This window comes from Gastrolobium bilobum, unplaced genomic scaffold (assembly GCF_033153095.1).
Source record: "Gastrolobium bilobum isolate Gb01-03AN ecotype WA unplaced genomic scaffold, APGP_CSIRO_Gbil_v1 utg10722, whole genome shotgun sequence".
NCBI lineage: Eukaryota > Viridiplantae > Streptophyta > Magnoliopsida > Fabales > Fabaceae > Gastrolobium > Gastrolobium bilobum.
The window spans coordinates 43,973-56,846 of record NW_026895733.1 but is presented as its reverse complement, the minus strand read 5'-3'; the positions used below and the strand labels follow the sequence as shown (position 1 = coordinate 56,846).

Here is a 12,874-nt window from a genome sequence, read left to right as displayed (position 1 = left end):
TAAGAATGCTTCTTTTTCACCAAGAACACACTTTCATAAGATATTCAAGGATTTAGAACCAAGAACATAAATTTAAAAGAGTAAAGGTAGGGTTTTTCAAGAAGAAAATGTAAGGAACTTACACTAGAAACTCAAAGAATGACCAAAGTAGGAGTGTTCTTCAACAAGGAGCTTCAACCACCATTTTTTGCCATAAAAGGAAGGAATATGCAGCTGCTATATGGGAAAGTTTAGCCACGAAAATGGAGGGTCCAAGGGTCAAGAACATAAGCTTTCAAAAGTTCAAGGCTAAGGAACAAGATTTGTGAAAAGTGTTTTGTATTTTGATGAAGTTTAAGTGGTGAAATCTTAGAGAGAAGGAGGAGAAATTTGAAAACTCAAACATAGAGAGAGAGGGGGCTGTTGGGCTGCTGATGAGGGTGAGGAAGAGGGTCTCCTTTTGTTTTTAGGATTTTGCCATGACACTCAAGTGGCTTTTTGTCATTTAGTGACACCCGGTGTAATTTTTTCTTTGAACTGTTATCAAATTTTAACCCGAAAACCTCAAAGATCCCAACTTTAAGTAATTAATACTAAGTAATTTTTCTTTGATGAGAGAGACACACCCCACAGGGGGGCGTGACTTGCGTGGCAAACTTGCCCAATCAGGGTGTGAGTGCCCCAATTCTTCCCTATTTCAACCCCTATCCTCTTTCCACACTCTTCACAACTATTCTCCATCATCAATCCATACTCTTTTACATAAATTTTTTTACCTGTTTATTCATATTCTGTTTTGTATTTTTCTTTAATATTTTTAAGAATGAGTTCAAATTCTGATTTTATTTGTGTTGTTCTATATTATAAGGGTAGGAAAATGGACGGTCGTCGCGGTGTAATTTTTGAAGGCAAGAAAATGCCATCATGTATTAAGCGAAACTCAACAATTGTTGAATTGCATCAGAAAATTCGCCAAAATTTAGGTCTCGAAGATAACCACTCAATCACTCTGGTCAAGGCAAGATTATGGCAATCTGAACAATACATTAGTTTGCAAGTGGTGGATGACGAAGATGTAGATATGGTAATGGAAGAATTCTTGAACCAGTCTATAAAAGATTTCTTAGAGTTGTACGTGGATATTGCTAGAGCGAATGATGTTGTTTTACCTATGAGGTCAGTTGCTTGCAATTCTCCCCGTAATACATCATCATTTGCTGCTCCAGTTGTTAACATGTCTGGAAAAATGAACATGACCCTAATAATCACAAAATGTGCATCCTAGTGTAACACCTCACCTCATCAGGATCCTGGGTAACTGGACCCCAATAGGCATACAATCTATCCAGGTATGGAATATGTAGATCGCCACCAAATATGTCTTCGCCAACAATGGGCGCATGACCAAAAACCTGCTAACACTTGGCAGACCAATCCAAAGTGGTATGTACTACTTGCCCGTCAGTAGGCAAGCCAAGTATACCAGCCATGTCCTATAATGTGATCGTCATCTCTCCCTGCGTCATATGAAACGTATGTGTCTTTGGTCTCCACCTCTCGACCAAAGCACTAATAAGGGCGCCATCCATGTGAAATACAAACAACAATTGTCAATTCATATGTAACCACTTCAATAATTTATAAAAATTAGTGTAACCACAGTCTGGTTCATTACTTTATAAATTGTCTTAAGAATACAGATACTTCGAGATCGCTCTCAAGGTATCCTATGGTTATCCCAAAAGGACTATATTGAAAATATTTTGTATAGCTTTGGCATGAAGGATTGTACATCAGAAGATATGCCCATATCTAAGGGAGATAAGTTTAGTCTCAGTCAATGCCCCAAAGGTAAGCTTGAGATGATGAAAATGACAAAGGTACCTTATGCTTCGGCAATATGAAGCCTTATGTATCCTCTGGTTTGTACTCGCCCTGATATAGCATTTATAGTGGGAGTATTAGACAGATACTTGAGCAATCCAGGAGTGAATCATTGGAAAGCGGCTAAGAGGGTTATGCAGTATTTAAAGAGAACAAGAGATTACATGCTCACATATCGGAGGTCAGATGAATTGGAGATCATCGGGTATACTGACTCCGATTTTGCTGGATGCCAAGACAGTAAAAGATCCATTTCAGGTTATGTTTACATGTTAGCTAGAGGAGCTATTTCTTGGAAGATTGCTATGCAGACACTCGTAGCTTCCTTTACTATGATCGCTGAATTTGTAGCTTGTTTTGAGGCATCCGACAATGGAGTATGGCTGCAAAATTTTGTCACAGGGCTGCGTATAGTAAGTGGTGTTGCAAAGACACTAAAGATTTATTATGCCAATAAGTCAGCAGTGTTGTACTACAACAATAACAAAAGCTCTTCAAAATCGAAGCACATCGATATAAAGTTTCTGGTTGTTAAAGAAAGAGTTTAGAGTGGTCAGATTTCTATAGAACACATAGGGACAAACTCCATGCTTGTGGATCTGCTTGCTAAAGGCTTAGTGCCTAAGGTCTTTCATGAGCATACTGCTCATATGGATTTTTTTTTGTTTGATGACATTATGATTTAGTTGGAGTTCTTTATAGTTGTGTCCTATGTAAAAATATTTATATGTTTGTTTTCTACAGAAAAATTTTTTTGATGTTATTTTCCCTTTGTATGTACTTGTGTTTCTGCTTTGTGTATGCAGAAAATTAAGGATTGATCTCATAAGGACTAAAGTTGGACTAGTTGGAAATAGGCATGGTAGATATCGCATTGCATGTAATTAATTTGCATGTCACTCATCCATACTTGATCTATGTCCTTGAATATATTGGTGTGATGACCATGAAAGGTTTAGTTACGCTTGAGTATGACAAAAACTGCCATGATCTCATATTGATATAGGAGACGGACCAGATTGTATCTGAGGAGGAATCTAAGGATAAATAGCATATAATTGTGCACTAAATATATATAATATAATTATCTCAAGTCAATGTGTATCTCAAGTAGAAGATTGTTAGAAAATTATATTTCCTAATATATTTGTAGGCTGCATATTATATTAATAATTATATTGGCTAAATTAAAGTGATCAAATAAAGATGTGCAAATAGATTCCTAAATAAGTGTGAGACAAATAAGTGAATATCAGTGTTGGGCCAAGTAGGTATAATAGGAGTTTACTGGCCCAACAATAAAGAAAACACTATAAAGGGTTATAATCTCCAATATCTCAAATAACAACTCTAATTTCTCTTTCTCATCAAGAGAGACAATATACTAAAGAATAAAGATAAAGTCTATCTGATTGAGAAACACTGCATACCCCAAAGGAGATCAAAGTTATTCCGCTATTATGAAGACATGTATGCCTCCACCTTTCTGTTAATATTACTTTATAATTTAGTATGATGGATCTTGATTTACAGGTAATGATTATCACCATAAGTTTTGAAGGAATTAATATTCCAACAACAATTTTTTTGTAAAAATATAAAAGTAATCCACATTCACCTCTACTCTTGCAAATCTAGAAACTTTATGCACCGAATTTGCCCCTTGACCTTTAATTTATTCAAAGATGAATAAAGTGAAAACAGTTATCTAAAGCATTTATACAGGCTTAATAACTAATAAGGTTGTAAATACAACTTAAATGCTAGGGGTTTGCATTTGTCATTTAATATGACATTGCAAACTTTCTTACACATACAATATTTTGTGAGGCCCATATTTTCTGAAGAAAAAAGAAAAAAAAGAAATCTCGGCTCGCAAAACGAATCTCTATAACATTACACAATCATTTTTCTTACAACATAACTCTTATAAATCCCGTAAAGTATTATCAATCATGTATAGTTGTTTTTTTAATGTGAATAAACATATAAATAATATCAGAATAAACCTTGAACAATGGACCGATCTGAACAAAAAGTAAAATTTGAAACATCTTAGATATATTTATTGAGCTTCAGTTTATAATTAGTTTTAAACTTCTTTTAATGAAAACAAATATTTATTTTTTAAAAGGATGGTCATTTTAAATAAAATTAATATTTTTAAAAAAATTAAATTTTTTAAAAAAACTTATTTTTTCTCTTGATTTTTATTGTGTATTTCTTTTTCTCACTTAAAAAAACAAATATCAGGCTATCAAAAAAAACAAAAACAAACATCAAACCTCTTTTTATTGCCTAAAATGCATCGACATAAAAATAACGTTTGCGAAGTGACAAAAAAAAATAATTTTAAGAATAAAAAAAAGCATATAATAGTTCTATCTATGTATATTAAGTGAGTACTTAGGCATACGGACAGATGGTTAGCAAGTTTTAAATAGCTCAAAAAAAATGAAAAAGAATTGTGTAGGAGTTGACAATTGAACTAAAAAGTAGTAATAATAATAATAATGTAAGTCTTGTTGTGACCGACGTGGGCGGCAATGCTCACGAAAAAAGGGGAACATGTTTAGATCCAGTAGACATGAAAGTGAGCTGGGCTGGGTCAAGTTTTATTCTGAAAAGTCTAAGTCTACGTTAAAAAATTTTAATTTGGCCTGACCCAAACTTAGTATGAGTCTAACTGTTAGCCCGGTTTGGCCCGTTTATAAAAAAACAAATAGCCTGGCTTGGCCCGTTAACCTGTTAATTTTTAACTTCCAAACAGAACCATGAATCAACTTTACAAAGTACTCAAATTCAGTTGCTACACCAAAAATCATAATTTCAACGTCCAAACAGAATCATGAATCATAACAAAACTCATACAATATGCACTTAAGTCATTTTCGAAAGCAAAATGCTCAAACTAAATAACATATATTTCATCAGATCCAATAAACAAATCCATACTATGTAAATTAAAATAACTACATGAATCCAACAAACAAATCATGATGCTAGTAGTAAGTATAACTCTCCCAAAAATCTTTTAATATATTTATATATACAATCTAATATATTGAGATGTTGGTTCCTCTTATATAAGAAATAAAATAAGATTTCTATTAAAATATAATCGAATATAATTAAGTTATAAATAATTGCAATTGATTAAATTTATATCTTTTGTTTTTTCTTCAAGACATACTTACTCTATTTTATTTTATTTAAAATAAATAGTACAGTATAGGCTGACCTGTGGGCTTATAGGTTCGACCTTTTGAAAGTGGGCCTACGTTTTTTTATTAAACAGGCTTTTTTAAGACACAAGTCCGGCCTATTATACAAAATATATTAAGTCTGATCTGATCTGATGTAGGCCCCTGTAAACCGACCCGGCTCAGTTTCACCCCTAGTCGACATTAAGATGTAATACCACAGCCATGTTAAATGAAAAAAAAAAAAAAAAAAACCTACCTCTGTGACTTATTAATTGACAATTTGAGATGCACAACACTGACATTGATCCCGTGCTTCGATTTCATCAATAATACCTCATTTCACTATTTCCCCCAACACTCATCGAAGTTATCTATCATTATTTCGAAGTTGTAACATAATAACGGTTAAGTGCATAAAAAAATCACATCTTATCACCAAATTCGTGAATTAATTTATAAAGAATTGTTTTACCTAATCTAAAGAATCGATTCAACTCAAAATTTTAAAGAATTAAATAATAATTTTTTTAATAGTTTATATTATGAGTTCACTTTTTCTACAATCACTACAGATAAATTATATGTAGTAAGTTCAATATGACGTTATTTTGAGACGAACATTATAGTATTTTTATATTTTTAATTTATGTCAGGTTATTAGAATCTTTATAATTATAATTTCTTAATATTTCAATCCCAAAATAATGTCGTTTTGAGAGTAAATGCAGATAATTTATCTGTAGTAACTGCAGAAATATTTTTCTGTTTATTAATTAATAAAAAAGTCTGGTTTGTCGGATTTATATAGGAGGCAACTTTTTCAAGAGCATTTTTTTCATTTACGGGATTCAAACTCGACTACTAATTAAAATGAATTATCACTTAAACGATGATTTTATTGGTAAATTGTTATTTGTTTTTACTTAAATGAAAAAGTAATTATTGAAAAGGGAGGCAATGGGAGAGTTACCTTCTATAATTGATCCGATAGTACTCAAACTGAATCAGTTGGGTAAGGGAAAAATCAACTCATATATCTAAAAAAATGGAGTTTTGTATCTATAATTATTTTATATTTGACTCTATTAACAATTAAGTGTTTATAATTTATAATATGGTACTGAACTATGAAGCATCGATACTTCAAAAATCCTGACGTGTCGTGTCCGACACTTTCCGACACTCTCGGACACTTCGACACTCCCCGACACTCCAACACGCGTTATAGAAATTTAAAAAAAGGTTCAAAGGTTGTGTTGCGTTGAGTTTTTAGTTCCAACTATTAGATTCGTTAGATTACGATTATTATTTTATTGAGTTTAATATAAATATTTGGGATATCTTATTTTTTTTGCAAAAATTATGAATATTATAAGTTTAGATTCATTTTTTTGTTGAATTATTGAATATTAAATTAAAAATATTATTTAATATCAAAACGTGTCCTAACGTGTCGAAATCTAACATTTTTTAGAATTAACATGTCGGAGTGTCGTGTCATATCGTGTCACGTGTCCCGTGTCGGTATCGTTGCTACATAGCTACTGAATATGAATCAAATTTGTTTTATTGTGCAATAGTTAAAATTTTGTTATCTCATGTAATTATATATATAGGGCCGGGATCATTTTACGCCAGTGTAAATTACATTCTCAATCCTGATCGTTGATCCTATTTATATCTAACGGTTCTGATTTATTAGATATTTGAGTCATTAAATGCAATAAAATCAATGATTTAGATTTAGTATAAGACTTCTTAGTCTTACACCGACGTAAGAAAATATCCTACGCTATATATATATATATATATGATAAAATCATTTCTACAGCCATTTTACGTACAACAATGACAGGTGTATGGTTATGATTCTCCACATTTAATATTTTTATCTTTTGCATGGTTATGATTCCCCGCATTTAATGCCTTCACGTATATATATGGCAAGTATTTAATTGATGCATGTACAGCAGCTGCAGAAATGTAAATCCCTATATATATATATATATAGGTTATTTTACCTATCTTTTTTCATGCATATCTTGCCTACCACTCTCCAATACCGTTAGATCAGAATCTCAAGAGTAGAAAGAAATGATAAAGGTTAGTTGAAATTCTGATCAAACAGCGTTGGAGAGTGGTAGGCAAGGTAAAAATGAAAAAAAAAATTGGTAGATCCCTCTATATATATATATGTGGCAATATTGTTTGTCATGTGACTGTATATAAGGTTTTGTCCAGTCACCCTCTTATAACTATGTAACCTGAAGAATAGATAATTATAATATTAAAGTTGATTTTTTTTCTCTCTTCACAAACTTTTCAAAATCTTGTCGGCTGACGTGGAGAGAAAAAGAAAAGAAAAAACAACTTTAATATTATAACTATGTACTCCTGAGAGTAGATAGTTATAAGGGGTGACTAGACACAATCTTGTAGATACAAGATATGCTTTGATGATAACAAAATGGCAACAATAAAAAAAGAAGAGCATTGATCAAGAGCAAAAAGCATCAACCATATGTGGATATTGAAGATGTATGATGCAACCACACAAGAAGAGTAATGTCATATCAAAGTGGCAAGATCATTGGATCAAAAGCAACAAGGAATAATTAGAAGAGCAACACCAAGATCAAAGACAACAAACTATAGACAACATCTAAGAGAAGCTCAATATCATAACCATGGTGAAAAATGATCAAAACCAACAAAGTGTCAAGCATTGTCATATTCAACAAGTCAAAGCATCAAGTTCAAGAAAAGATCCAAGACACAAGACATGAAGCTAAGTCTAAAATCATATTTAGAATATATCTTAAAGACTTAAAGTATATGTGAGGGTATATGATAGATTGCATTGCATGAGCTCAAAGTTTTTCTCAAAGTAAATGTGTTTTCCAAATTGCATAATCATAACGTTTATATACTTGAAAGAAATTTGAAAAATTCATGGAAAAGATCCTTGACATATTTTATAACTTCAAAACATATTTATCAAGTCAAGATCTTTCACAAAAAGTAGTTGGAAGCAAGCTAGAACACATTTGAACTTAAAAGTTATTGCTTAATTTCACTGCTTCCTTCCATTCAATTTTTCGTATCTAATATGATGGATTTGGATCTTGCGTTCTTCATAAAAGTTATAGATCTCTCTTTTATCTTTCCAACGAGACTAAGATCACATCAATCCGACAAGTATAACTCAAATTATGGCCAAAATACGAAACAGTGTTCTTGTTGTCAAGTTGGGAATCGATTACCACTGCAACAGATCCCAACGGCTATAAAACGGATAATTTTTCAAAAATGATCCCAACGGCTATAAACAGCTATAAAACGGCTAGTTTTTCAAATGAGATCCCAACGGCTATAAACGGCTAGTTTTCAATGAAAATACTATATATGCATTCCCAATGACTAAAAAACATTGGACATCATTTCTACACATGTTAAGCATACTTTGAGAGCTTATACACTATCACTTGCATATTCTTTCATATCTTTCAAAGATCAAACATATTTGAGCTCATATCTTGAAAATTCATATACTCATACATAGTGCTTCAAGTTGTATATCCACACTTTGAGAGTGTACATTCATTTCTAAATATTTTCCTCCTTGTATTCTTGAGTTGAAATGGTTGTGAGACCCATTGTTTGAGAGGTGGTCAAATACCTAACTAAATTTGGAGTGAATTGTAAGGTTACCAAGTACCCGTAAACTTGGAGATTGTAAGGTATCCAAGAACCCGAAATTTTGGAAGATTGTAAAGGTTTGTCAAGCACCCGTGAAGCTTGACCACTAGTGAAAGAGTTGATCGAGCGGCTTCAGTCTGGACGTAGGTCACAAGTGGTGGTGACCGAACCAGGATATATTGTGTTTACAATTCTCTAAACTCTAAACTCTTTATTTTTAGCACTTTAATTGCTTCTCTGATATCTTGTATGTGCTAGTATAAGTTCTATAATTGTGATATATTATATATTATGGATTGTCTGAATATATTGATTAGCTTTCTACATATCAAAGTTTGCTTGAAATGATTTTTTAGAAACTAGAAGGGGGCTTTTGCGAAAATCTTGTAATACTCAATTCACCCCCCCTCTTGAGTATGGAAGCCACATTCCTAACAAATCTTATGTACAATTATTGGACATCCGATAGACCCTATATATATATGAGAAAAATATTTCGCAAGCAGCTTGAGATATATTTATCTCCATCCATCCAAAAATTACGTCTTTTTGTTTATTTATTTTATTATATTAATTGATTCACCTTTGAATGGTTATATGATTCCCTTTTTCTCTCTCTTTTTTTATCACCATCGATCCTTCTTTATGGTTATAATTTAGTAGCCGGAGATAAAGTTATCTCAAGTAACTTGAGAAACAATAAGCCCTATATATATATATATATATATATATATATATATATATATATATATATATATTGACTTCAGAGTAAGACTTACAAGTCTTCATCTTAACCGTTGATTTTTGCTCATCTAACGGTTATAGTTTAGGAAGTCATATTAATAATTAATTATTAATTATACTACAAATGACGACCGTTGATTTTCGTCCATCAACAGCTGAGGTGGAGACTGGAGAGTATGTCAAAAGAATCACCCCTTATATATATATATATATATATATATATATATATATATATATAGAGAGAGAGAGAGAGAAAGAGATATATATATATATATATATATATATATATATATATATATATATATATATATATTTCAAAAGAATCACCCCTTATATATATATATATATATATATATATATATATATATATATATTGTACAAGATATTTATTTAATCTTTTGTCTAAACTCCGCGTTTAAAATTCTGAATTTGCCCTATCCTTAAGGATAGCATACAACAGTTATAAAACCATCTCTAGATTCTTCAAAAAAAACGTTAAGCTTACTTGAACCAGGGAAATCACCAAAAACCTTCTCCCATAATCAAATCCAAAATGAAGGTATATGCACCCTTGTTGTACATTAAATTTATATCAATGAACAACATGCAAATATGAAATAACCACGTATTTTATGATAAATAAATATTTTTACATCTTAAAACATATGTTATTTATCGTTTATTTTTTCGTCATTCGTTGATATAAAAAAAAGTTGTGTATATAGCATATGCTATAATCTGTTCCCTTCCTGTTGTGACGCATATGTATTGCTTGTATATTCTAACACCTTTTAATCAAACACCATGGCTAGTGAATATTTAATTAGGTCACTAAGTCCCTGCTTTCAATTTGACTTTTGTGGCATATTAGGTAGCATGCATATAGTATATATATACATGAATTCCGTATGACTCAAACCCCACGGACTCAAGTTTAGTGTCCATTATATCATTCCCACTATAGAGAGGAGCAGTGGCAATAACTATAATTAAAAATTATCTCATAATGCATTATTCATTTTCTTATATACCATTCTGCTTTCCATGGCATTCTCGATCTGAGAGAAGAGCCCAATATAAAAAGGCACCTCATTTTATTCAGGGTTACCAAACCAACCCCTAAGGCCAAATCTTCTTATTTATTGCTTCATCACTGAGAAAGATGGAAGTGCCTGTTTATATGGATACCATATTGATCCCTTTGAGTCTTTTCATTACGCTAGGTTACCATGCCTATCTCTGTCACACCATCAAGAACAAACCTTCACATACAAGTTATGGAATCAATAAGCTAAGGAGGACAGCTTGGGGTCTCAACTTAAATCAGGTAGCCATTGTGTGTGATTAGTTGCATATACATGCTTATTCATGAATTGGGTTAGTGGTGGAGGGAGCTAGACACTAGTATTAAAAACCTTTAATTGTGAGCGTATAGATAATGATTGTCCCTTCTAAATTTATATGAGGTTTTTTTGTCTTCAAGATAAGATTAAAAAGTTTTATTTTTTATTTTAGCGGTTGATTTTTGTTCATTTGATGGTTATAATTTATTTGAAATTAATAATTATTTGATATATATAATTCAATAAATTATAGCCGTCAAATGAACGTAAACAAACGGCTGAAATGGAAAATAAGACCTTTTAATTTTATACTAGAGTTAAAAGATCCTGCCTTAATTTATATATATTTTTATTTTTTTATATAGTTAGATAATATTTTTATTTTTTAATATAGTTCGATAAGGTTCCATTTTTCTGCAACTTTGGCAAAAAAATTATCTGTCACAGATACAATTCACCAGGATCCGACGTCGGATCCTCGTAAAAATATGTCTGTGGTAGATAAATCTTTCTGCCGCAAAGACAAAAATACTTTTACCTTAGATAATTTTTAAAAAGTAATATATGTTACAATTTGGTCCCATTTTACAAAAATAAAATTTGCTCTCTCATTGAATTGGGTAATAGGAGCTTCAATGTTCCTTAGATTTGGCTTGTTAACGGTGCAGGGTGATGATAAGAAGGCTATGCTGATTGTGCAAAGCATGAGGAACACTCTTATGGCCACCATATTCACAGCTTCAATAACCATTCTTGTTAACATAGCTTTGGCAGCTCTAACCAACAACTCCTACAATGCAAGCCATTATCTCTTTAGCAGTGAATTTTTTGGCTCAAAGTCAGATAAAGTCTTTGTTTTGAAGTATGGCTCTGCATCAGTTTGCTTGGTGATTAGCTTCTTATGCAGTTCTATGGCCATAGGATTTCTGATTGATGCCAATTTTCTAATGAATGCTTATGGGGACTTCTTGTCTGGGGATTATACACAAAGTATATTAGAAAGAGGGTTCACATTAGCTCTTATTGGCAATAGGGTGTTCATAATTGCTCTTCCTATGATGCTATGGATGGTGGGTCCAGTGCCAGTGTTTTTATCCTCCTTGGCGTTGGTTTGTGTGTTGCGTGAGTTTGATTTTGTATGTAAATTCCCACAAAGCCATAAACAATGTATCAATGTAAAATAGCATAGCCAGGGCAATATATACCCTCGAGAAGTTGAGATTTTAAAAAATTGAGTTGAAATTTTAATTGGGGTTGGGTAAAGATGATTTTTGCTCTAATTTGAGCCATGTTCAATTTGAGCCCATGTATGAATTTATGGATGATTTGATAGTTAATGGTATCTCAAGTCTATGCAACTAATCTGAAAGGCCCAAAAGCATCAAGTCATGCTGGAACATTATTCCTAAATATAAGATCAAATCTACACCAAAAAATACACACCCACACATAAATGTATAAGATGAAAGCGATGCTCCAATTGATAGTCCAACTTTATTTTTGCCTCCAATAGATTTTACTTTCTGCTTTCTTCCAAAAAAATACTGTTTTTTTTTCTTCTTCAAAAATCACAAGTGACTAATACCCACTTCTGCATTTGCTTGGCCAAGGTTACACAGTTCTGGGTTTGTTAGTAAAATATAAAAAAATTATTGACGAAGCTTCACTTATTAGGTTAAGTTCTTAGGTGATATAATTGTGTATTATAGTATTAGAGCCTACACGATCATAAGATTTAGAGTTGGATCCTTATCACTTTTATTTTCTGGTAAAATTAAGTCAGCACAAAATAGGAAGAAAAAAAAAAAAAGTCTGCGCAATATTCACATTTCAAATTCAAAGAACTCTTATGTAATAAAATGTGCTAGAGGAATATAAAAAATTATTAATGAATCTTTCCTTATTAGCTTCAGCTTTTAGGTGAGATGTGCGTGGTTTTTACATCATAAATAAAATCTGTTTAAGAAGTTATTTTGTTAATTAAGTCACGTCCGGTAGTTAAAATAGTGAGTCTTTTTT

General features: G+C 31.8%; 1 protein-coding gene across 1 annotated transcript; it reads left to right on the top strand.

The window, feature by feature from the left end:
• Positions 1-10,674: 10,674 nt before the first annotated feature.
• On the top strand, positions 10,675-12,039 carry LOC133295100 (uncharacterized). The gene is made up of 2 exons (XM_061493900.1): positions 10,675-10,839; positions 11,524-12,039. Exons 1-2 carry the CDS (start codon positions 10,675-10,677, stop codon positions 12,037-12,039), a joined length of 681 nt encoding a protein of 226 aa, XP_061349884.1.
• The last annotated feature ends 835 nt before the right edge of the window (positions 12,040-12,874 follow it).